We start from the raw sequence: 27062 nt of genomic DNA, 5'->3' as shown, positions 1-27062 counted from the left end.
TCTACTTTGCCTGGGTAAGTTTGGACTGCATATGCCTGTAAGTACTGCAGACACATTATAATATTTTATAATGATATCATCATTTAATTTTACAAGTCCAAGTTAATTTGATACACATTTTAGTTGTTTTTATAGAGAATTGTTGAATTCTTAATGTAACTACCAGGGCAGGTTTTGACCAGCTTCACAAGTAAGCTGCAATATCATACTGCACATATTTGAAGTGAATATGTTTGTCATCAGCATATAATGTTGTTTAATATGAAGCCTTAAAATAGTTTCATGTTCATTTATCTTTTCCCCCTCTGTGTGAAACCAGAGCCCAGTCTGCTCTGATTGGTTATCTGGGTGTAATGGTTGTGATTGGTCAACCTCTTAGAGATGTACAGCCCCTTAGTGTACAATGTGGCCAATAGAAGCATGAGTGTTATGCAGTGATGTCACTATGTTATGGAAGTAAACAAAGGAGTCGAATGGAAGTGTGGGAGAGAATCTCCCTCTGGAGGGAATACAGGGATTGTAGCATTTGCAGACCATTTACATGTAGTAGAGAGAGTACTTTCAAAACGTTTCTGTTATGTTTCTAGTCTGACTGTAGAAAAATAGATGAGGGCTGACTATTTCTACTTTAGTATGTATTACTTACAGATGTTGCAGGTGAGTACATGCAGGAACATGTGTGCATTACTCTTCTTTACTAATACTACACTGCAGCTGAGTAGGGATTGGTTTACCTGTTTTCCATTATGTGTAACTGAAGACAGGATGGTGCGTAGCGTCTTGAAGCCCATGGCGATGTCGAGCAAATGGGCAGCGAAGAAGAAGTTGTTATAGTGACCCAGGATGGACATGGTCATATACCAGGCCAGATACAGGAAGGACTGCAGGGAGCAGGGAGACACAGGGAAGGTCATGCAATGTTCAATGTGTGACTTAATCCGTTCATGAAAATGTGATATGAAATGACTGTTAATGATCTCAGAATAAGGAATAAACTGGACCAGAACTTATTCTATCTGAGACAACAGTGGGACAATAAAGCAGAAAACAAGCCCTGATTGATGCATATGAATATATGCATGAATATATCATTAATGTCTTGAAAAAAAATTCTAGAAGATGTTCAAAACAATTGTTTTTAAATAATATAGAATACATCTCAATAGTTTTCTTCACTATTTGCTGCTGACCATGCCGTGACAATAAATACAAAATGTATACAATTTCAACGTATTTAACCTACCTGTAAAAAAACATCAGTGACAGCTGCAACCTTATTCAACTCAATGGAACAAATTATTATTATGGAGTTAAAGAAATGTAGTGCAATGTAGTATTAGTGTGCTTAATTTCAATCAGTTTTCTGAGAAATGAAGACCCTGTTATTTGTGAGGGGGGAATTGAGCAGTGAATCCAAATGACGGAGCCAGATTGGGCTGCTAAATGATTTTAGGCCCCTACATACTTACATTGTCTGTGAATACAACCCCCAGCTTCCAGATCTGGTACTTGACATCAATGGAGTTCAGCCTGAACAGAGGAGAAGAGGTGTGATACCATTTATTACTGATTACTGTCCTACTAGGGCATTGCGTTCCAAGAATGCAGGGTTGTTGGTTGTTCCTAGAGTCTCTAAAAGTACAATGGGAGCCAGAGCCTTTTCTTATCAAGCTCCACTGTTGTGGAATCAGCTTCCAGTTTGTGTTCGGACGGCAGACACCCTATCCGTTTTTAAGAGTGCGCTTAAGACCTTCCTTTTTGATAAAGCTTATAGTTAGGGCTGATTAGATTCAGCCCCTAGTTTTGCTGATATGGGCTTAGTTTGTCGGGGGACATCTTACTTCTTCCTTCTCTCTGTCTATACCTGTGTACTCTCATGTTCCGAATAACCCAGCTTCCCCACATTTCTTTTTGGTGTCTATCTACGCTGGGATCCTGAGTCGTGGCTGATCCTGAGTCCTGGGTCCTGAGTCCTGATCTGAGTCCTGGACTTCGAGTCGTGGCTGAACCAGTCTCTGCGGTCCTGCCTGACTCTCATCATACTACTTCCCTGATGACTCCCACAGGATTGTTGACATCCTCGTGGATTCATCTTCCTATTATACACACATGCATTTCCAAACATTTGGACTACCTATGTTGCAAATGTATTATCTTTTCAATTTACACACGGCATCTATTGCACGTCTGTCCGTCCTGGGAGAGGGATCCCTCCTCTGTTGCTCTCCCTGAGGTTTCTCCCATTTTCCCCTTTAAACTGTGGGTTTCTCTCTGGAAGTTTTTACTTTAACTGATGTTTTGCTTATGTTGTTATAGCATTGCTGCTGTTCATCTTATAAACTGTTTAATGAAATACTGTAAGGGAAACAAGTGCTGGACTTGAATGGCTCAGGACATCTAAACATGTTATTTGAACAAAGACCTGCATTCACGCACGTGCGCGCGCGCGCGCACGCACGCACGCACACACACACACACACACACACACACACACACACACACACACACACACACACACACACACACACACACACACACACACACACACACACACACACACACACACACACACACACACACACACACACACACACACACACACACACACACACACTACATACACACTACATACACAGCAGCCAGGGAGCTGTCTCTACGGGGCTTCCTCTTCTTGTGCGAGTCGCTGAAGTCCAGAGCAGCCTTGTCCATCCCCAGTAGCTCACTGATGCGGTCGTGGCCGTAGAACTCTCCGTATTTATCCATCACCTGGGGAGCAGCTGGGCTTATTAAAGAAACACTTTCCAGTGGAAGCACATCTCAAATACAGTAGATTATATACGTATATAGTTAATTTAGTTGGAATGCTGTTCCAACTATCTGTTCTTCTACGCACAAAAGTATTGGCCCTCTTCTCCTCCCACATTCCACATCGCAGAAACTCCGTTCAAACATCAAAACGTTCAGCTCGGTCGGGAATCGATGGCTATTACTTTTCTCATTCATAACTTTCATAATTCCCGAGATATAGCCCATAATTCATCACATTTTTAACATTGTAACTTTAACATCGCATCGGGCTCCTGATCAGCCTGTCGGTGTTCTTTTCCCCATAATGACAAAGTCGCTGCACATTATCCCACTTATTACATGGCCACATTCTCAACAAAGTAACGTTATGACTCCCAATATTAATTGAAATGCTTTTATGGATTTAGAAAATGAGTAGTTGTATTTATTGATTTGAATTGACATGCATCGGCTAAGAAAAATAGTCCGTTGTTACTGTTTGAACTAACGTAGCAACGGCAGGAACTGCTTCGATAGCGTTTTTGAGGAGCTTTTTTATTACAGATTTGAAAACATTGCTGCTTGCTTTAAAAAGTAGCACAATTCATTTTGTCAAACCTTGGAAAGTATCTAGATATCCCTGACCTAATGCCAAAGTAACTGGGAACTGAATATGTGTCGCCGTTTGATGTCTATGTCTGGACCGTTGCGTAAAAAGGAGGAATTCTGCCCGTTACTTCTCCGCTGTTTTCTTGTCGCTCTTGTCTTGTCAGTTAGAAAAGCAAACTGCATGCAGTCCAACTGACTGCATGCAGTTTGCTTTTCGGCCAAACTGTATACAGTTAAATCAAACGGACTTCTTTCTGCAGATGTGAGCGTCCTTAACAACGGTCAATAAGTCCTTGACAGCAGAGTTAGAGTGTGTGATGTCAGTTAGAGTGGAGGACAGTTTGAAATTTGCCTTCATATATTTTTTTTAAACTGCCATAATTCCCAAACCCTACATTCCTGAATCATCATTTTTCATGACAAACGTAGGAAAACATCTCGTAGCTTGAAAAATGACAGATTAATTAAGCAAAAATAATTAAACAAAATGCCTCTTGAGGGCATGAAGTGACAAAAACATTCAACATTCCTCCATTAAAGCCCATTGTAATTTCAGGCTGATATTTCCTCACAGCAGCAGCCGCACACCTTTAGTTAAACCGCCAAAAAGGCCACATTATTAACCCGAAAATACACAAAAAGTACACTTCAGATACTCAAGGTCTTTGAGATGCTTCACGCTTTGAAATGTCACCGATATCTGTTACGGTTCTTCCACAAAACGTTCACATGTAAGAGGTTCATCTCTCATTCAGAACAATGGAAACCTGTGATCTCTGCACACCTCATTAGTTCAAATATAAACACCTGTGTCATGGAACACGATGATGTCATAACTCCAACTGACATGCTCAGAGCAGCAGACTTCAGATAAAGGTTAATGGTCCTGCCCTCAACAGCTCTACGTCAATTATGGGGTGTCATCATAGGCCGTTTCCATGGAAACGCATCCCTCGCCATAAAAGACGATGTCGCTATACATTAACTCCAATGAACATTTTCAAAAAGTGTTCAAACTTCACATGTGTGCTAACAGTCCAGCCATGAAGACATCTACGAGACAGTTTTGAGATTTCTTCATATGCCGTTGCCATGGCAACACAATGCTCGCCATAAAACACGGTTTTCTCATAACTTTAGTGGAAAGGCTCCAAACAGCCCAAAACTTCAAAGGTTTGGTAACGATGCAGCCATCAACGCATCTAAGCTTATTATGTGGTGTCATCAAATGCCGTTGCCATGGCGACAGATCATTCACCATCAAGTTAGTTCAAAAATGTGCAGTTCAAATATTCTTCTGCTTTTCCAAGCCTTTTTACTTTCTTTTCTTCTCTCATCACACATTCAAGCCCCCAGTGTTCATGTATCATTTCAATCTAAATTCTTCTCTTTCTTCTTACACATGTAAGGTTCATTGAACACAAGGTTGGTACAGATTCATTCTAAATATACTTTATTAATCTGTTATCTGAATGAACTGTCAGTATAAAGGAATAACGGCAAACTTTTTCAGTCTGATGTCTGTGATGTTTAAATATTACCATTACCATATTACCATATTACCATTACCAATATCACTTTTTATATAAGTGAACATTATATTTTCATGTATTTTATATTTAATAATTCATAAAATAATATTCAGATTTCTTAGATTTGTTTTTATATTTCTTCATCTAGTAGCAACTCTCTGTATTGAGAAGCTTCAAGAATACGCCCCCTGGTGGTACGATAAGATCCTTTGTGAATATGTCTCCAAACACAGAGACACGTACCTTCCTCTTCACAAACTTATCCCAGTAGTTGTTGGGGAAAGATCTGAAAACCACATGAGAAAAGGCTCATGAGACACATAAAGCAGTATTAACATACAAAAGTAACAGTAAAGAACTGCAACAGAAAACAAAGATAAAACACAACTCTTCTTCTTCCTGCTAGTTCTTTATACATCTTCCATATTGCAATGTGTTGCGAATGCTTGTTGTAAACAACGACTCACTGTGTGTTGATCACCAGTCGGTCCCACTGGCCTTTGATGTCGTCCTCAGAGGGTTGCTCTGTGATATAAAGCCCATCAAATTCCAGCTTCCTGGCCACTTCCTTTTCACGCTTAAAGATCACCAATGGCACCTACACACAAATTCACAATATATAAACATATAGATAATAAAACATTTCATCTTAGAAAGTTGGAATCATTGGATGTGAATGCTTGAAAATATCGCTGAAAGGATAAATATGTGCCCTAACATTGAATGATATGCTTTTTGTCTATTATTTGGTCATGGGTTTGTGTCAATGTGCTTTGATATGTGATAATATTTACCTTCAACTGTGCTTATGAGTTTTAGTTGTGATTGTGATCCTGCCTTTGCCTATTCTCATGTGTTTTCTTCTGTGCTTATGTGCTCTTGTATGTTTCCTTTAACCTGCTGTGGGTTGCAGATGAAAATGTGCCTCTACGGCTAGATCTGGATACATATGGCATATATACATGATTGCATGATGCTATATATCAACACATACTGGATAAACGGTTCATTTTTGTATTTCTGCTGTAACAATAGTTAGTATCCTGCCTTGAGACAGTAGTATCCGATGATGCAGAAGAAGGAGATGACAGTGTGGAGGACAGCCAGGATGCGTAACATGGGCTCCATGTACCCGGTGCTCTCCTCTAAGACAAAGCGCACTGTGACGGGTTTCAGGGGCTCCCCCCCCTCATCCATCACCTCCTGCTTCGTCTCCATTGCTTCTCCTCCCAGTGGATCCCACTGAATTCTGCTGTCAGATTGGCTGCTAGTGTACACCACTTCTCTTTCCTCAACCACAGAGGAGGATGTAGAAACCTGCTAGGGACAATGTATTAGTTTAATTGACAGAGACTGTAAAATGAAATATTGGTGTGTGTCAGCACAAAATCATGGGCAGCATATAAAACACATGCAATGCTAACCTTTAGGCTTACAATACAATACACTGCCTTTTTCAATCTGAATGCGTTCAAGGTTTTTATAGATTGTCAGAGAGGGGTTCATGTCCCCAAAACTAGGATGTCAACATCAGACAGAATACCTGACAGCATTCTATAGGAGAGCAAATCATAGTTATGTTTCATGTTTTACTTATATCTTTTATAAGCACACAGCTCCTGGACCTGACAGTGTCTCAATGAGTGTTGGTCTGAATGATTCATTATTTGAGGAAATAAGTTTTGTGACTAATTACAAAATCCCTGCTATAGAGGACGATTACCTTATAGAAGAGGAGGATGAAATTGATTGCAAAGGCAACAAACAGCGCCAGCATCCTCATGTTGTAGAAGTTCCTGGCAAAGTAGTTCTACAGGGGAGACACAAAGAAGAGTACAATATAGAAGATGTCCCAGACTGAGCACTAGATGTAGGGGCTCTAACCCAGTCCCCGTTCTGAGTCAAATGTTATTCTAAGGTTAAAACAAGTTGATTTGAGGCTTCAGCAGCTGCAGAGATTGACTGGGTATTTTCGTATTAAGATACACTTCAGAATGCACTTTTACACAGAATGTGAAATCTGTTCAAAACCAAAACACATTTCATTTTCATATTGGCCTATATGTATTGTTTTAAGATTGACTTACACATGCTAACACATTCTTTCAAATGAGAACTCTCCTCCTCACTGAATTATTAACAGCAGTTGCTAAAAGAAAAAGACAGAAGTGTTCCATGTACCAGAAGTTTCCTCTGGTAGGCGATGATCTTCTTTAGGAAAGCTGACTCCTGCAGGTCCGGTTCATCAGACTTCGAGATGTGATGCCTTCTCACTTTTGGCTTCATCTTCTCATTCTTCTGTTGTTTCTCTTGCTTCTCTACATGTCCACCCCTGAAATCACAAAATGAATCACACTCATACACTGCTAAAACAAACTGTGGGCATCATCCAGAGGCTTGGCCAAGTAATAACTTTTTTTTTTTTAAATAATGAAAACCAAAGCTAATGTCCCATTGAGCGACAAGTTTTCTTCTCAACAGATATACATGTATTTTGCCAGAATACTGAAGAAAGTGTAGATTCTTTCCCAATTATAAAGTATTTAAGGGGTGGTGCAATGTTGTTACTCTGTAAGCGTGCTTTAGTCACTCAGTTTATAACTTTAGCCTGTACTTTAACTTTAGCACTGTCCGTATAGTACATATTGTGTTTCTGTCTGCCAACAGAGTTACAATTTCTGTTGTAGCAATCAGACAAAAGAACAAACATTTGAACATACTCTGGTGTTTCCTCAGGTTCACATTCTGTCTCTGCTGTTGTGTCCTTCTCCTCTGAGGAAGAGAACTTCGACTGAAAGAGAACATATACATACACAACAAGGAAGTATTCTGTAGGCATGCTAGCTGCAAGGCTTCAACACACATGTTATCAATCAGCTTCTTCTTATGGCTGATAGGATCCTTTCATGATAATCAGCATTGTTTTGAGTAATATTGAGTGAATGATTGTTAATCATGTTTATTTATTGGTGTACCTCACAAAATATTTGTATTTATCATTCACATTCAAATAAACAGAGCACTGCTCTCATCTCCATGTTGGACTACTATCGTGCTAATCTAAAAATAAGCTTTACCATATCAAAGAAAATGGGCATGGCCTCAATACGCAATATGTATTGAAATATTACTTTAACCTGCAATATGAAAGAATGAGAGGAGTAATTACAGAAAACTCAACCCAAACGTTACATTTTGAGATACAAATTCAGAGGATAGATAATCTTGCGCTCCTGTAAATTTGATCGTAAACACATTTGGTGTAAGCCTATGTGAAGGATCATACCCCAGCATTAACAAACCCACAAAGCTTAGTTAATGAGACGCCTCTGTGTTATAATGGGGTGGGGTGTTTTACTGACAGCTCCCCAAAAGTGAATTCAAAACAAATATAACACTGGCTGATGTCTGGCTGTTTGTTTAGGGAGCGCTGATTTGATATGAGCAGTGTTTTCTATGAGCACAGGACACATGTTAGGTGCACTTTTTGTTAACAAACACATTCAGCATTGGAACTACTGTATGTCCCGGGGGCTCAGCGCCTGATTAAACCTTATCACACTCACCTGATTCCTCCGTCTGAGCTCTGGGGGTTTGGTGGTTGGAGTTGGGGGTGCCGGGGGAGGAACCGGGGTGTTGAGCAGCTCCGTCAGGCTGGCGTTGGGGTTATGAGGGGTGATCTTGTACTGGCCGCCCTCTCTTCTCAGGTCCAGGCCGAAGATGTCTGAAAGCAGCTCCGTCTCACTGGTGTTCACTGCCAGGTCAGCCAGGTCCTCTTTAGGGGGGGCCCTCTTCTCTCTGTCCTCCCCCTCACCCCTCACCTCGTCCTGGGTGGGGTCAGGCATGTCGGCCAGCAGCTCTGACACCTGGGTGGAGGCAGATTATAAATGTGATTAGGAGCATAACTTACTCTTTTAATGTGTTTAAACTGTTTATTGTTTTTATAAAAACAAGTTTATTAACCTTTATGGTTTTGGCCCCCTCCACCAGATTGCCTCCCATGAAGGTGTTGTAAAAGATTCTGCAAAATCCTCGGGCCACACTGAACGCTATGTGGAGGAAGCCCAGTATCACGGACAGGTAGAAAGAGACCAGCGTGGTCACCATGTCCTTCACTGTCATGCTCTTTATCTTCTTTATCTGCTTCTTCAAACTCTTCATAGAGAGGACCTGGAAAAAGAGAGCACAACGATCTGTTTATGCACTGCTTGCTGTTGGTTAATAGTCTCTTTTTAGGGCCTAACATATACACTCTGTCATGTGTCATTGTCAAACAGCATCAACAATACTGCCGCTACTCCTCTCTCTGCACTAACCAACCCTGAACATTAAAGCTTCATGACACAATCACATTACAGCATGTTTGTAGAAAAAATGTGTAGCATTTAGAAGTATGTTTTTTGCTATCTTAACTGTATTTCTAAAAAGCAGTACGTCCCTCTGCATTTAAATATCTTGAAAATGTTCGAATTCTGAACATTTTAAACAAATACTACCAGGCTTTGCAATATTCTCTAATTACAAGAGATGAGGAGATGAATATCAGATGAATGTGTTCAAAACAGGGCTGGAGTCAGGATGTGGTTAGCCTAGTGAACTTAGCAAACATCCTGGAAGCAGCCTGGCTCTGTCCACAGTTCAATTCACCAACCAACACTTCTAAAGCTCTCCAATAAACCTCTGTATTTAGTTTGCTTAACTTTTAGAAAAAACAACAAAGTGAGAATGACTACTTGTCATGTGTTATGTATCCACTTACAAGCCTACAGAGTTTTTTTGTTATTTATATTTTTGGGGATTTTTTATATATTTTGTATCTTTCGTTGATATAGGGCTGTTGTCTGGTGGAACAGAAACTCTTTTTTGCAGTTTCTCTGAACAATGTAATCACTTCTTCGACTCTTCAGAAAAATGAACCAGGTTTTCAGGAGTATTCACAAATTCCTATTAAAACATACAGACTCAGATACACTTTGATTCTCACCTTTATCAGCAGCATGACATTGTAGCGCAGAGCTAGCAGAGCCATGCGCACAGTGCTGACGGAGAAGAAGCCCATCTCAGAGTTCTCCTCGTCCGGCTTCTCCCGCTCACTCTCCTCTTTCACCGCTGAGCGCTCGCCAGCGTCAGACATCTGAGCCGCCAGCTGCATTTCAAAGATGGTGTCCTCGCAGAAATTTACAAACAGCTCCATCTTCTCCTTCTCCCCTCCTTCGTTGACCACATCAAAGATGAACTGCCGCTTAGATTCTTTTACCTGAGCAGATGGTATATTAGTCAAAGAAGTTGCGAGTAAACTGAGGGTCACTATGCAACACTGCAACCAAATCAAGTAGTATGACATTTAAGTGAAACATTTTATATATATTTAATGAATCTACTGCCTCGTCTTTACCTGAGGTTTCTCCCACTGTGTGCGACTGGACTCGCTGATCTCGAAGTAGACCCTCTCAATGCGCTTGGCGCTGCCCATGATCTCGATGCGGCCCAGGTAGGGCTGGAAGTAGTTCAGCACGCTGTCCGCCAGCTCCAGGAAGGTCTGCAGCCGCGTGTCATGAGGCATGTGCTCCGACAGGTTGGTCAGCAGCACCGCCACATTGAAGCCGATGTCCTTTTGAATTACAGATCAACATGTTTCTGTTTCTGAGCTTAGATCTTCCACACAACTGCGTTATGCATAAAAGCTTCGTTTCAGCAATCCTGTAATGAACTAAGCCCTTAAGGACGGCACTAGAGTTACATCTAAGACTCAAAGATGACTCATTTGTTAATTTTCCTCTATTTCATATGATAATCAGTAAGACTCAACAAAATACTTATTTTAATTCAGTTTATCAGCGTATTGGTTTAACATTTCGAAAATTGTTTCAGTAGAAAAGGAAAAGGCAGAAATAGAAATAGCAAAAGAGCTCTCCTTCTAAACCCCCTTTGAGATGTTAAAAGCGTTCTCTAAGAATAGATTTTAATAACAGATTTGAAGGATCGAGGGCTTACATTTGGACAAAATAAAGCTCTTTTAAGACTTTTTAAAGTTCTGTAAACATCGAGGCTGTTACCTTGGCTGGCTCATGAAAGCGCTCCACAAATTCTTCATAGTCCAGCAGTTCATTCTCATCGGTCTCAGCACAGGAGAGGAGGAACTCTGTCTCTGACTGGGTGTAGTGTTTGTGGCTCTCCATGGTCTTATGGAAGTCCCTCTTGGAGATGACACCTGTAAGTTCATTCATAAATCTAAAAATCATCGACAGCTCTCTATTTCACTCATCATTTACACGATTCTGATACTTCCTAAATGGGTTTTTTAAGTCTTGCCTTTTCCGTCAGGGTCGTACTCCTTGAAGGCGTCTGAGGAGGTCAGGTCTTTCAGCTTGAGGAACATGTCAAAAAACTTGAGGATCATCTCCACATTGTTGGAGGACTCCACCAACATGTCCACCATCTGCTTCCCAATGGTCCCATTCACCACGTTACCTGCCAAACACAACAACGCCTTTACAGTACAGGAAGTCTCTTGTAACCACAACATGACACATTTTAACCCTCAACAGGAGAAAGAGCCTTTTTCAGAGTGTCTGCAATGCACGGAAATGGTCTCTGAGCTTACTGGGGAGACCTGTTTCCTTTTGAAATTGCTCCTTTTGCTACTGACAAGGTGAAAGGTGAACAGTGGTCTGCCTCACTAATTTAGCAAAACCAGTTTCTTCTTGTAAACAGACACATCCATCTATAAAAATATCCAGTTCTGGGCTACATTTGAACGACTTTACGGGATGATTTTAAGCATAACAACAGCTTAATTTGTAATATTGTGGAATTCATCCACAAAATGTAATGTCTTACCAAATAACATGTTTGCAGGCACTTAAATATGTCAATTGATTTCATCATCAGTGTATCCAGAACCCAAAATCCACTCACTACAAGTGCTTTTTTGACAGATGAACCAACAGTGTAGCCAAACTAGGCAAACAATGGCTTATTGCACACATTCCAGTAAACAATGCAAACATCCTCCTGATAACCTCGTGAGTTTGTGCTTCTGTCAGATAGCCAATCCAGCTTCAAAATGTATTACAGGAGTACTGAGGATTGTAAACCTACCCTCCAGCATGGACAGCAGCATGACCACCATATCTTTCTGAAGATCCATCAGTTCTTTCAGTAACTCAATCTGACTTGAGTCCTGAAAGGGAAAAAATGAAAGGGAAAATAAATAGAGAAGGTCGGTTAATAAGAAATTCCAGGAAAAAGTACTATTGCATATCAGCTTATAAAAGTCTGACATTTCTGAATCTTTATAACAAAGAGAATAATATAATATATGTTTTTTTTCTCAACTAAGGTGAGAGAAAACGCACTGAAAATGGCTACATTTCTGCTGTAATAGTTTACAGCAGAAATGTGACAGAAAATGAAACAGAGAGAGGATGTGAGAAATATCACCTGAGACAATTTCATCTGCATATGAGCGAAGACGTGCAGAAAACCGACCACAGCGTCCCACAGGCGACTATGAGCCAAACTCTGCTGGTTGCCCGTACACGGACCCTACAACATTATAGGTGACCATCAGTATCACATCTCAACAACATTGACCTTCACTAAGCAGGTTACCTACACTAAGAAATGTGAGTGTTTGCCAATAACAATCTTCTGCAAACATAGTCTTTGCTTAAAGAATCTGACATCATTATAAATTAATCAATAGCTCATTTCAGTAATAATTACTACTCACTAAATATGACTGTTAAACACCTTTCATTATTTTATATTTAATTACATATCAGGTCTTTTTGACCCCTCAAAGCGCTTTAAATACTACGAGTCACTCACCCTCATTCATGCAGAGCAGCACCACTTGCTCTAGGGAAGCTAACACACACACACATTCACACACCGTTGGCCATCGGGATCAACTATACATTGACGGAAGTACAGGGGTCATTCCATTAATCTGTGATAATCACAGTTTTTTCTCGTACCTGGATGTACTCAGTGAGCGTGTTGAAAACCTGCTTAGCCACATTTATTGCCTTGGAGAAGTTTCTCTGGCCCTGCTCATCAATAACATCCTTCCCAGAATAATACCAGTAGAAATCACTGATGGATTCCTGGAGGAGAGTCAGGCGGGAGAAGGGAAGGAGAAGACAAAAAGAACACTATGAAACAGAGCAACTACAGGGAAATAGATGAGGGTCGAGTTTGAATAGTTTTAACAACTGTTAAGCATAATGTATGACAGAGAAATCTCTAGGAATCAGTTTTAAAAATCTGAGTGAAACGTAAATCAAAGAGAAAAACTAAATTAAAAACAAAGCAGTTTTTTATCAAACCTGCATTTTGTTTTCATCAAGGACATGTTAGCTTTAGCCCGAGAGATTTTCTATCCAGGAGTATATGTTATATGCTCAACTGGGTCAGATGATTTCTTCTATATACAATTTTTCAGTTTTTTACAATGATATCATTCTATAATAAAACAACTGCAAGTGTGCAAAAGAGTATCCCAGTGTAACATGAATGTGTTAGAGTGTGGCTGTGCAAGGCAATACAGCAATAGAGCAGTCGACTACTGTTGTGTAACTTCAAAGCCGTTTAGATATGGGAGACAGGTAATAATTGTTGTGACCAATTTCTCAGATATTGTCACCAGGTCAGGTAATTATTCTAATGTTTTGTTAATAAGATTTAACTATACTTTTCCTGCATATTGCATCTCTACAATAAAGGAAGTGAATAAAATAGCATTGTAACAGTAAGAATTGCATTAACTTAAATGTAAAGATTTAAAAGAGAACAACACATCCTGTAAGACTAGACTTAAAATAGTAAAGGGTGAAGGTTAAGTGTTCTATTTCGTCCCTACTGACCACCAGAGGCGGTGCTTTAAGCACTGGATATGTCCATCGCGCGCATGCGCAGCTCAAGTATCAATAACAACAAAGTAACCTGTGACCCACGTGACACCGGCTATATATGCCGGTGTCGTCAGAGGATCTGTTCCTCTCATCTTCTCGCTGTGCGAGAGTACCGTGGCTAAATTTTTGTAGCCTACAGCGTTCAGGTTTGAACGTTTGACCTGAGGGATTTCTCTGCAAGCAGCTGGCCGCGTGCAGCTTCGCGACTGACAGTCGGAGCTACGGGTCGTTAACGCGTTCTCCAGGAGCTGTGGCCGGCTGTGCAGAGCCTCGACAGACAGGTTTGTGTCAGCTTGTTGCTGGTGATGGCTGTATCCCCGCACCCTCTCCCAGCCAAGTTGTCCTGATTGCCGTCTTATCTTTTGTTTGGCTTAGACTTTCTGGTGACGACAGTGTTCCCGCTTCCTCTCCCATAAAGTTCCCCTTGTTAGACCCTCCAGAAAAACGCGATTCTGCGATCGCAGAATTTACCGCATAATCAGCAAAATGGCGCAGATTTTTAAAAGGCCGCATATTTATCAAAAAGCCGGATAATCCCCGCATTTTTCCACACAAAGTTGAGAAGAAAAAAAAGTTAACTCGTCTTGACGTGACGTCATCAGCTCGCGCATCACAGAATGTAAACAACACTGTATAGAGTGAACGTGTGGAGCTCACACGATAGAGAAAACACCAAGATGAAAAAATCTAATCCATCTCATTTACCGACGAACATTTCTAATAAAGACCGGGCAAAAAGTGGGGGAAACTATTCTGCACCCCGTGCAACTGTGTGTTGGAGTATAAGAGAACATCGACGTGACGACCCACTTTGATTCATTCAAACATTCGAAAATGCTTTCTGCTGCTGCGGACAAGAAAGCCAAACAACTCACATTCACCGAGGCATCAACCTCCGAAACCCTTTCGAGGGCTACAAGAAACGAGGTGAGTAGCCTACAAGATTGAAGCAGGTCAGATAACGAACGAGTAACGAGATTAAAATAGCCCAATTACTTTTACAATAAATAAACATTGAATGTGTTTAATTGAATAGTAAAGGGGTTTAACGTTAGTGGCAGGTTGTGTGTGAGAGAGAATAAATAAGACAGCCCAATATTTTAAAAAACATTTATTTTTTCCCGCATATTTAGCATATTTCGCAACTTTCCGCATATTTCGCAACTTCTCGCAATTTCACCGCATAAAATCACATAAAAACCCTGCATGTTTAATCGCATAATCAAGGATGATTTTAGCCCGCATAATCAAGGAATTTAGCCTGCATAATCAAGGATTTTTGCCCGCTTCTTTCTGGAGGGTCTTCCTTATGCTCTTTAGTTCTGCTTGTGGCGTTGTGCCCGAGCTATCATTAGCATTTGAGTCCCAGCTTTGGCTGCGTCCATGGGCGTAGGAAGCATCCTGAATGTGGCGGGGGGGGGGGGGGACATTTTTAACGGGGGTGTGGGGGTCCCCCCCCACGAAAAAATAAAAATAGATTTCCTGTATTCTGGTGCATTTTAACAGGTGGTTTGATACTTTTATGTGGCTATACTAGCATGAAGAAAATGATGGGTTCATTTTGTAATTTCATCCAGTCGTAAGGAAAGGAAATATATTTGATTATTAATTCAGAGCCGTCTTTGAATTAATAAAAAGCAGTTGAAATGCCCATTTTTTTGTACATTTATATACAACAATAAATATTTGTGAGTGCATTGAGAGATTGTTGTGGAGAGTCATTTATATATAAATCGCAAAATACATTTGTGAATCCTTCTGTGAGCATTTTTTTTTGGCTCGGGGGCCACTATGAGTTGTAAATTTGACAGACGGGCCGGGCCAGTAGCAGATCGGTAAACAAATATTTAGCTTCCTCCGCAACACCGCTCACAACAACATCAATAGAGGACTGCGTCGGGTAGTTTTTAATTATACAAAGCCAGATTAAATTAAAGAACTACTTCTCCAGCCTTGTACCTTTCTCCAGAGTGCCGTGGTGCATTGTTTATTAATGTGGTTCAGCTGCATTACTGCCTGCTGCAGTGCTGCTCGTGCACCGGAGTTTATTCTCCCGTTAACTCGCGGCAGCGGCCGCTGTAAAGTTTTCATTGTCTGACTGTCACACACAAGCAGCTGATAAATATCCCCCATCCCCATCAGTGAATGTGTTTTAGTCTGAAAGCTGTTTGGTATCACAACGCTGTTATGAACGTTTCTCTGCCATTCTACAGGTGATGTTATACTTGCCAACCTTTAGACCTCAGAAATCGGGAGCATTTCAAAATGCAAAATTGGGGAGGGGGTTCTAGTGGATCGCCGGAGCTGTTAGATTAACATTAACATGCTTATTGTAGTTGTAAGTGCACTGACTTGCGGCCTGTAGCACCGTCCTTGATGGAGCATATGTGTGGGCTGGACCTGTATTTTACAGGAAAGGAGTGAGCAGAGAGTAGAGTAGTTGTCGATTCTTGTTCTGTTTTCTGTGAATATCTGCCTCACCCTCTCAGACTTTGAGTTGCGCGCGCTACTAAAGAGACGTGTTACCATGGAAACCAAACAATGGTGTAGCTGTATTAAAGTCCAAGTGGAAACAGTCGTGTGTAAATTTGATTTTGTCAGAAATGCGGGAGAAATATGACCCCGGGAGGAAACCGGGAGAGGGCAATGAAATCGGGAGTCTCCCGCGAAAATCGGGAGGGTTGACAAGTAGCATAGCAAGCTAATCAGACTATCTTGACTACTTGTTGCTATCATATTGTGGAATAAGCGGTTTTCACACATATTTTACCGGCGTAGTTTTTGTTATGATTTTACTTGTGATGGCCACATGTAGCCCATGTATTGATTCCATCCGATAGTTGCAATAACACAAAACAAAAGGAAAACATCTGCCTCTTCACAATAGTCAATAACAGTGAACGGATGGTTATTAAAGTAAGATAAAATAAACAGAATCACACTAAGCCTGGTTAGTGTTGCCTGACTTTATATAAGTGTTTTTTAGAAGTGTGTGGTCGCGTTCTAGTCACTTTGCTCAGCGCTACTGCTTGTTACTTGTATTTGCCGACCTTGCCGGGTTGCCGAGTGGGGCCAGCTGAGAGAATATACCAGACTCCAGCAAAGGTAAATTATGTCTAGTGCGCCATCTAGTGGGATCAACTGAAATGCCGGGTATTGCAGGAAAAAGGCTAAATGAATGCGGTCTTTACTATAATTTGTAGGGGTGCACCGAATGGGAAATTCTTGGCCGAAACCGATACCGAAAATAGGAAACAGTTGGCCGAAAACCGAATGGCGAAAGGCCGAAAAGGATTAATAGAAATATATATATATATAATGTATACATTTTTTACTAATGTTGTTCAGCTGCCTGATTATGGAAAAATAAATGATTATGGCAAAACTTAACTTAAAATAATAATCACTATTATGGGTCCATAAAACATTTATTCAGCACTTTTGAATGCATACAGTACATTAATTCCAAGTCAAGTGCATTTTCTTTTCTCTGTAGGATAACTACAACAAAGTGCATTCAGAACAAAGCCAAGGTGCTTTAAAACTGCATAAACATCTAGGCCAGGAGGCCTACAACAAAATAGTTTAAATAAAGACTGTAACAGCCAGGCCTTCAAGAACAACAAATGCACCTATAAGTGCATGCACACAAATGTGCAAACTGGATAAATCCACATGAATGTAACTATTTACAAATGAAATTACAATTGAATTTCAAGAATCTGTAAATAAGGCTGTCTGTCCTCATAAGCAAAGTAGTAAACATTGTATAAAGATACATAAAGTAAAAATTGGATACAAAATCCACAATCAATTACAAATTAAATTACAATTTCAAGAATCTGCAAATAAGGTGGTCTGTCCTCATGAGCAATGTAAACAACATTGTATCATTTAGATACCGAAAGTACAATATATTGAACACTGTGCTGCTGTCATTTCCCCCTAATGATAACCTGAGATGGTGAATTATAACTCACAATGAAAATTGTTCAGGAAAGTGGGTATAGAGTAGACATGTAGAACTAGATAAGCTTATGATAAGCCAGCCTTGTCTACTTATTAAGGAAAAGTGGGAGGTTCTTTTTAATGAACATTAGCTTCTCTGCTTTATCAGCCATAAGTCTGTTCCTCTTCTCATCAAGCACATGAAAGGCAGCGCTGAACAGTCTCTCGCTGTCAGTGCTTGGGATTTGATTTTACTCTGCATATTTGTCCGGGTGTTTTGATTTCAAGTGGTGGAGTAATCCCGAAGTGATGAAAGTCTTTGCAGTTACACCCCCTCGAGAAATGATAATATATAATAATAATTCAAGTACATCCTTTCAAACATAACTTTTTATTGAACATTCAACATTGCAAATGAAATGTGAAATAATATTAAAATATATAAATTATATATAATAAATAAAACAAATTAATTAAATTATAATAAATTAATTAAATCACACAACCAAAACAATAAATTAAATAGTCAGGCTGGAAAACAGAGCTCTCTCTCTCATATATAATATATATATATATATATAATATATATATATATATATATATATATATATATATATATATATATAAATAAATAAATAAATAAATAAATAAATAAATATGAGCACACATTATCTCACAAGCAAAAAAAACCTCCTTAAAACAACAGTCAAGTGTACAGTCCACTGTCAAAGACCCAGATGCCTCAACAGGCCATATCCAAATCTGTTTTTCTAAGTTTTCGAGCAAGGAACACCAACATGTTTGCATTGTCGGGCGGGGCCTCTCCATCTCCAGCTGCCGTGTTTGCTCCCAGCTGGAAAAACGGAATGGGGTGGTTGTGTTTTAGGTGGTTTAAAATGCGTGGTATTGCCTGCTTTTGTCGCTACCTTTTTTAAACCAATGCGACACACCGCCCGGCTCATTCAAGTCCGTAGGTTCGCCTCGTTGATTTGGTTTGAATCCAAAATACTGCCACACCGGAGAATCGAGATGTGTAGTTAGGTATTGTAACCAATTCCATTTCACTTTAAATTCCCCGCGAGTAAGTCACACGTTGTCTCCCGCTTGTCGCTATATTATTAATTTGGCTGCTACGCTGCTGCACGTGCACGTGGATTGTCCTGACCTGGCTGTGTGTCAGCCCCGCCCCTCACAGCGCGCCTGGCAGCCACAGCGCTCCAGGCTAAAATGCTGGTCACATCTTTATGTAAACGGCAATTTATCGAGCTCAGAAAAGTTATCGAGTCCATTTTTATTTATCGCACGATAAGTCAATTTATCGATTATCGCGACAGGCCTATTTGTATCTCTCTATCATGACATAAAGACGAAACTCCTCTCAAGAAGTGAGACGCTTTTGCTGCCGCCGCCGCCGCCATCACTGTTAACTGATTAACTGCTACCAGCTGATGACTGACTTTCCTCTTCTTTGAAAAAAAATTCTTATGTCCATGTTGTCTGGGGGAGAAAACATGTCAAACCAAGAGATTGTCAGCTTTGATTTTCGCTGTATTAACAGTGTGGGGCAAGTTACTTAAAAAAAGTAACTAGTTATAGTTACTGCTCTCAAAAAAGTAACTAGTTACTTTATTAGTTACTAAATTATAAAAGTAACTACAGGGCTCGACATTAAGGACTGCCCGATGGCCCGGGGCCATCTAGTATTTAGCTCGGGCAATGAAGCCTCACCTGCTGGTTGCCCGATCGGGCAATCTATTATGCCAGTATCATGCAGCTTGCGGATCCAGTAATGAGTGACCCGACAGTAAAACTAAACATATCTATAACTAGTTTAGGTAGTTTGAGAGGTAATTAAAATAGCTACGAGTGATATTCTAACCTGAAGTTTGTGTTTTGTCCGCTCACCGCTGCATGTGATCATACAGAGATGCGTGTCGACTCGTCAGCAGCAGCAGCTGATCTCTCTCTCCCGTCAGATTAGACTTCACTCGCGTTTATGTCCATATCGATCAGATCCAGCTAGTTCTTGCTAATGATATGACTTCCTGCTTATTAAAAGACACCTAAACAATAAGTGTCGCTATGCAACCGGGTGAGGCCACAAAGTATAGCGCAGCATTATGCATTTGTTTACATGCCCACCGGAGCCCCGAGGCATTACCAACAGATCAACGCACAATCAACCCAGACAGGACATCTCTTTCTCCACATTACGTGTTAGACATTAGAATTGACTATTATTGTCTGTCACATACTCTTCTTGTCTGTCACATAAGTGGCGCAACTGAAGCGTTATTGCGCTAAAGGGACATTATTTTGACCAAAGAGATTTAGATTTGCCGGCTAACGGGAACTCCGACGTCACCATGTTGTGCTTCGCGGATGCGCTCGGCTCCTCTCGACTGCTGCTCGGGTCTGCTCGGTCAGCTTCCGGATGAGGAAGCATTCATTCGACCAACTTACAGTAGATAACATTACAAACATTTTTAACAGGGGCCATAATAGTGTAAATATTTTTTGTTTTGGCATTTATAACTGAATGTAATGTTTTCTACTTTTTTACATCTGGGAAGGCATTTGCCTTCATCAGATGGAAAGTGTCTTGACCAACAAATTAAGTATTTCTTATAGCTATGCAGGGCATGCAAGCGAGCAAACAAGAGCAAACAAACAAGTGAAATGAAGAATACAATTGAAATTGTACAATATAATATTGTGGTGGTTCATCTTATAATTCAGTCTAGAGAATGCACCAGACAGCATCTACAGTAAGACCTGGAAAAATCTAAATTTTCTAGGGGGAGGCCCCCCAAACCCTTCGTGCCATTTCGTCCGCTCGCATTTTTCAGGGCAATCTCTATTGGGCTCAGGGCCATCTGTAAATTAGCTTAGATTGCCCATAGGGCCATCTCCCAAAATCCTTAATGTCATGCACTGAACTAGTAACAAGTTACTTTAAAAATAATAACAATACAAATACAAGTTTGTGTTGTTCTGTGGCACAGTAAGAGAAAAGACAACTCCCCACATGAGAGATTGGCATTGCTGTTATTCGATGTGGACAATGCTTTCTGTCCTGCACACAGTTTACATTTGACCGTAATATTTTTTGCTTCCTTTATCCCCACAAATTGAAAATAGTGGTTATATCTCCAAGTTCTAAATGTGCTGCTGCTCTTGCTGATACTTACATCTGCCATTGTGTGTGTGTGCTGGTGGTGAGCGTTGCCGTGTGTGTGTGTGTGTGTTAGCATTAGCAAGTGTTTGTGTGTGTATCTTCCCCATAAGGCAAGACCCGCCCAACTCTGTCTCTGATTGGCTTATGCTGAAATGTTACCCCGCGTTAACCAATCATCACTCCTCTCTGGTCACTTTCACTTTTCCATGGTACTGTCAGAGGACATCACTGTATTCGCCTGTAAATTACATCCGCAGGGGGATTCGGTTCAGTTGGATCACATAATAATGTAAGGCAGTAACACACCCATTTAAATCACAGTAACTATAACAGCGTTACTGAATGGGAATAGGTAACTAGTAACGTTATTAGTTACCGCAAAAGGTAGTTGCCTTACAGTAACGCGTTAGTTTGTAACGCGTTAGTCCCAACACTGATGAACAATGTCCTGAACATTTGGTGTGTGTGCCTAACCTCCGCTACCGGCATTGCTTCATACAACAGATCTGAGCTGTCCAACTATGACAACACTCCTTGAACATGCGCGCTATGGGAGAATCTGCTTTGGCACAAAGTAGCAGTGAAAACATGGTACGGAGTTTCATTGATTGCATTCTCTCAATAAGCAAGTGGAATGGATTTGATGGTGAAGCACTGACACAGCGCTCTACAAAGTACCGATTCACGGACTTTCCACATGGTAAAAGTGGGGGGGTCTAAACCAATCATTTCAAAAAGTGGGGGGGACTTGTCCCACCCTCATATTATGGCTGCGACGCCCATGGCTGCGTCCCTCATTCAATTTAGTATGGAAAGCCCATAGTGTCATATTTTAAACCCGTTTTTCGTTTAGATGCAGAGAGTAAGGTAAGTACTTTCTATTTCAAAGAAGCTAATTATCTGGTCTTAACATTTGTGTTCTGACTTGGTCGCTTGATTGTTAGCAGCAGCCGCTTGGCTAACACCTTGCTGTTAAGCTTGATTATTTAACTCAGCCGGTGAGGGCAGGGCTCCCGCTCCCGGTAACATAGGGTTTGATTGCAGTAGCGCTATATCGTTGTATTACTGCTCCTAGTACTAGACTCCTAGTACTAGGACGATATGCAGAGAACAATCTTCACTGAGTGTGCTGTGTGCTCTGCATGTGTGGCCATTAAAGAGGATTTCATCCTCCCAATATTATATTATCTAGTGTGCAGCCGTTTGGCTGACACTTTTAGGCACCGGCCACAGTTACTACTGTAACTACGGTTCCAAGTCGCGTAAGTACTGGCCATAGTCAATACCGTAACTACGGCTCTAGGCGGTGTAAGTACTGGCCATAGTTACTACTGTAACTACGGTTCTAAGCCGTAAATACTGGCCATAGTTACTACTGTAACTACGGTTCCAAGCCGTGCAAGTACTGGCCATAGTCAATACCGTAACTAAGGCTCTATGCTGTGTAAGTACTGGCCATAGTTACTACTGTAACTAAGGTTCTAAGCCATGTAAGTACTGGCCATAGTTACTACTGTAACTACGGTTCTAAGCCGTGTAAGTACTGGCCATAGTTACTACTGTAACTATGGTTATATGCCGTGTGAGCACTGGCCATGGTTACTGCTGTAACTACGGCTCTGTGCTGTTCTCTTCTTTAGAAGCTAGTTATCTGGTCTTAAACATGTGTTATTTGACTTGATCTCGCTTGATCGTTAGCAGCAGCCGCTCGGCTAACGTCTTGCGTGTACTGTTAAGCTTCTTTATTTTACCCAGCTAGGTGAAGGCAGTGCTCTCGCTCCCGCTCCCTCTGCCGGTAATGCGGATGTAGCTAAATCCCTTTTTCTGTTCGGCGAGTAGCAGCACCGCTCTATTCTTCCCGTACAGCAGGTAGCTGGTGAAGGCTGTGTTCCCGCACCCGCTCCCGGTTAGTGCTGCATCTGGCATTCGTCTCTAACTCAACCAGTGAAGGCAGTGTTCTCGCCCCCCGCTCCTGGTAGGCGCTGAACTGCCTTGTTTTTCCGTTAAGCAGGTAGCTGGTGAAGGCTGTGTTCCCGCACCCGCTCCCGGTTACGCTGCATCTGGCATTTGTCTCTAACTCAACCAGTGAAGGCCGTTCTCGTCCCCGCTCCTGGTAGACGCCAAACTGCCTTGTTTTTCCGTTAGGCAGGTAGCCGGTGAAAGCTGTGTTCCCGCACCCGCTCCCGGTTACGCTGCATCTGGCATTCGTCTCCAACTCAACCAGTGAAGGCAGTGTTTTCACCCCCGCTCCTGGTAGACGCTGAACTGCCTTGTTTTTCCGTTAAGCAGGTAGCTGGTGAAGGCTGTGTTCCCGCAGCCGCTCCCGGTTACGCTGCATCTGGCATTTGTCTCTAACTCAACCAGTGAAGGCCGTTCTCGTCCCCGCTCCTGGTAGACGCCGAACTGCCTAGTTTTTCCGTTAAGCAGGTATCCGGTGAAAGCTGTGTTCCCGCACCCGCTCCCGGTTACGCTGCATCTGGCATTCGTCTCTAACTCAACCAGTGAAGGCAGTGCTCTCGCCGCCGCTCCTGGTAGACGCAGAACTGCCTTGTTTTTCCGTTAAGCAGGTAGCTGGTGAAGGCTGTGTTCCCGCACCCGCTCCCAGTTACGCTGCATCTGGCATTCGTCTCTAACTCAACCAGTGAAGGCAGTGTTCTCGCCCCCGCTCCTGGTAGACGCTGAACTGCCGTGTTTATTAATCCAGCCAGGTGAAGGCAGTGCTCTCGCTCCCGCTCCCTCTGCCGGTAACGTGGGTGTAAATACATCCCTCTTTCGGTTCGGCGAGTAGCAGCAACGCTCTTCTCTTTCCATTAAGCAGGTAGCCGGTGAAGGCTGTGTTCCCGCACCCGCTCCCGGCTACGCTGCATCTGGCTACCAACAGAATGGCTCATTCATGTAGCGCCTGTATGGCTTCTCTGGAGCCCGAGGACGGCCATGACCGCTGCCCCTTCTGCCTCGGCCGCCTCTGGCGGTCAGTGGGGATGACATTTGAGCATCTGAGGGAGGTTCTCACAGTTAACACCTGCATGAGCTGTTGCTGCATGCCTCGGGTGCTCAGAGTGGCTAGAATCACTGAGGTGGAACGTCTGGCAGTAGCCAACAGACACCTCTCCTTGTCACATCCTCCTCCAGATCAATTCGGCCGTTCCCGGCGACTTGAGGGAGCGATGGCTATGGGTGCTTCCCCCAATAGAAGGACTAGAAACAGGCTGTCCTCTAAAGTGGATTGGCTAGCTGCCGATAGGGGCATGATGAAGTCGCCTCTTGGCCCTTCAGCCTGGGCCCGGTGTAGGGGGTGCTAGCCCCTCCTTCGGTTGGCGCACCTCCTTCGGCTGACGCACCTCCTTCGGCTGACGCACCTCCTTCGGATGACGCACCTCTGTCTGAGGACGCCTTGTCGCTGGTACAGACTCGTCGCCAGGTTTGGCTGGCCCAGTCACCACTAACGGAGGCATGTAGGAAAGTCCTCCGTAGCGTGCCAGGGGAGCTGTTTGGGTCAGCTGCCCTGGAGGCACTGGAGCGTTCTGCCCAAGACAGACCAGGCAGCAGCTCTCGGGTCTTCGCAGACCTGTGCCCACTCCCAGCAGGCCCAGGGGCCGCTCTAGCAGCCGCACTACAGGGGTGGTCTGCAGAGGTCTTTAGCGGCCCATTCAACCGCCTCCCAATGACTTTCGTGCCCCAGGTCGCCCGCCTTCCAGGCGGCCTCGTGCCCCAGAGCCTTACCGGCGCCCCCCAAGGGGCTCCAGGGGCCGGGGGGGCTAGGCCCTGAAATCCCGGGGGCGGTCATCGGCTGCTTTCCCAGCAGCAGCTCAGTTACTGGGCGGTCTGTACTTCCGGCCCTTGGGTGATTTTTATGTTAACCCAGGGGTACAGACCGCAGCTCCGGCCCCTAGCCTTCGGCTAGGTCTAATTGTCGTCAGCGATCCGGCAGGGGCCCTAGCTCTGGCCCAAGAGTTGTCCGTCCTTCTGTCCAAGGACGCAATCGAGCCAGTAAGACCCTCTGCTTAGCCCAGGGGGTTCTACTTTGCGTACTTTCTCGTGAGCAAGAAAGTCGGCGGATTTTGCCCGATCTTGGACCTCAGAGGAATCAACAGATTCCTGAAGGTGCTGCCATTCTATATGCTGACCACTGCACAGGTGGAGTGGTTCTCAACCGTGGAATTGAGGGATGCCTACTTCCAAGTGGGCCGGGCAAGATGGTGTCTTATATTCAGTTCCTCCGGCCCTTGGGCAGACTGGCGGCTGCCTCGGCCGCTGGGCCCTTAGGCCCGCTGTCGTTGCGCCCCATGCAGATGTGGCTGAACAGCCTTCACTTGGACGCCAAGTGGCACAGGCGCAGGGAAGTCAGGGCGTCGCAGCATTGCCTCTACTCTCTGTCACGCTGGAGGGGCAGGGCCTATTTCCTAATGGGTGTGCCCATGGGCGCCATCCCATCCCGACAGGAGACCATCACCATAGGTGCATGTCTCTCAGGGTGGGGTGCAGTGCGGCAGGGCAGGACCGTTCAGGGTCAGCGGTCTGCCCAGGAGGGTGCGCGCCAGGTCAACGTGCTAGAGCTTCGGGCTGTGCAGCTTGCACTCAAGCACTTTCTACCCCAACTGGGGGGCAAGAATGTACGTGTTCCTTGGGGACAGCATGTACGTTGTTGCTTAGACAACAGTCCCTTCTAGATAGTGGATGTTCTCACTCCACTCTGAATTTATGTGGCTGCTATTTCTGCCCGACATGTTCGGGTCGACGGCGGGGTGCCACAGGTCGGTGTCCCTCTTTATGAGAGGGGCTTTACGGCAGCATCCCCCTAGCACCCCGAGGGCTCCGGATGCCCTATCATCTCCTCCCTTCGAGCCCCTGGCCCAGGTGGGGCTTAGGTGGCTGCCCACAAAGGCAGCATTTCTGCTTGCCATAGCCTCAGGGAAGCGAGTCGGGGAGTTGCATGTCCTCTCCATAAACGATACATGCCCGAGGTGGGACTCTCAGGCGTTGACCTTTGGGCAAATGTGGCATTCCTGTCCGAGGTCCTTCCACAAACCCACTTCAATCAGCCTGCCCAGCTTGCACGCTTTGACATTCAGGAGTACGGCACGTCGAAATTGCTGTACCCTGGGGGTGCCCAAAGGGCGTATATCAAGGCTACTGCCTGTATACGGCAGTAGGAGCAACTCTTGATTTTGCCCTGGCGGAACTAAAGGAGGTTATGCCCTCTAACCAGTGGCTGCCCCACTGGGTTGTCGATACCATCTCACAGGCTTACGGGGCCAGTGGCCACCCCCTGCCATCGGGCTGAGATACCACTCTACAAGGAGCATCTCAACATCTTGGGCTGCCCTGAGGGTGGTGCCCCTGGAGACCATCTGCACCGCGGCGTCGTGGGTGTCTTCTGGCACATTCTCCAGTTGTCATAAGGTCAATGTCGCCACTCCCCATTCTTGGGGCGTGGTCTTTTTGCCGAGCTCCACTGCTTCCAGTGGTGAGCAAGGGCTTGGATTCTTCATGACATTGTTGGTCTAAGTCATCCAGTGCTTAAAGCACCACCTCTGGCGGTCGGTAGGGACGAAATAGAACGATAGTTACGGCTGTAACTACGGTTCTACAGTATGAGTCCCGGATGACGGCCAGAGTTTCCTGTCACTCAGAATTCTTGTGTGCTTGCGAGAAGATTCTGGGAAGAGATCCTCTGACGACACCAGCTGATATAGCCGGTGTCACGTGGGTCACAGGTGACTTTGTTGTTATTGGTACTTGAGCTGCGCATGCGCGCGATGGACATATCCAGTGCTTAAAGCACCGCCTCTGGCGGTCATCCGGGACTCATAGAACCGTAGTTACAGCTGTAACTATCGTTGGTTGTATTGCTCAACTTCCTACTGAACTAAAAGCAATCAGTAAAATCTAAAATCCAACTTAACAGGATTTATTTTGTCTATATGATAAATATGTGATCTGTATGAATCAGTATAAGTGAACAGCTGACCTGTACTCTGAGGAGGTAGTCGACAGTAGAGATGATGATGTTGACAGTCGTGTTGTTCCCTATTTGCGTCCTTAAGTAGTTCTGGAAGTCTGAAATAAAAGATAGCAATTTTGCACATA

At 43.3% G+C, this 27062-nt stretch overlaps 1 protein-coding gene across 5 annotated transcripts in view; it reads right to left on the bottom strand.

Annotated features, from left to right (window-relative positions):
• Window positions 1-27062, bottom strand: part of ryr2a (ryanodine receptor 2a (cardiac)) — a 291199-nt gene that overhangs the window by 12647 nt on the left and 251490 nt on the right. For all 5 annotated transcript variants that reach the window (XM_079658890.1, XM_079658889.1, XM_079658891.1 and 2 more), the window contains 19 exons: window positions 26944-27032; window positions 12911-13039; window positions 12372-12476; window positions 12030-12111; window positions 11241-11399; window positions 10985-11139; window positions 10324-10539; window positions 9913-10185; window positions 8892-9098; window positions 8495-8794; window positions 7649-7719; window positions 7110-7260; window positions 6652-6738; window positions 5976-6245; window positions 5396-5526; window positions 5172-5214; window positions 2633-2766; window positions 1470-1530; window positions 735-881 (listed from right to left, as the gene is read on the bottom strand). In XM_079658890.1, coding sequence (XP_079515016.1) covers window positions 735-881; window positions 1470-1530; window positions 2633-2766; window positions 5172-5214; window positions 5396-5526; window positions 5976-6245; window positions 6652-6738; window positions 7110-7260; window positions 7649-7719; window positions 8495-8794; window positions 8892-9098; window positions 9913-10185; window positions 10324-10539; window positions 10985-11139; window positions 11241-11399; window positions 12030-12111; window positions 12372-12476; window positions 12911-13039; window positions 26944-27032 — 2810 coding nt within the window. The remainder of the gene's footprint in view (window positions 1-734; window positions 882-1469; window positions 1531-2632; window positions 2767-5171; window positions 5215-5395; window positions 5527-5975; window positions 6246-6651; window positions 6739-7109; window positions 7261-7648; window positions 7720-8494; window positions 8795-8891; window positions 9099-9912; window positions 10186-10323; window positions 10540-10984; window positions 11140-11240; window positions 11400-12029; window positions 12112-12371; window positions 12477-12910; window positions 13040-26943; window positions 27033-27062) is intronic.

The sequence above is a fragment of the Notothenia rossii genome (genome assembly GCF_949606895.1).
Source record: "Notothenia rossii genome assembly, chromosome: 11".
Taxonomy (NCBI): domain Eukaryota; kingdom Metazoa; phylum Chordata; class Actinopteri; order Perciformes; family Nototheniidae; genus Notothenia; species Notothenia rossii.
This window is presented reverse-complemented; position numbering and strand designations above follow the sequence as displayed.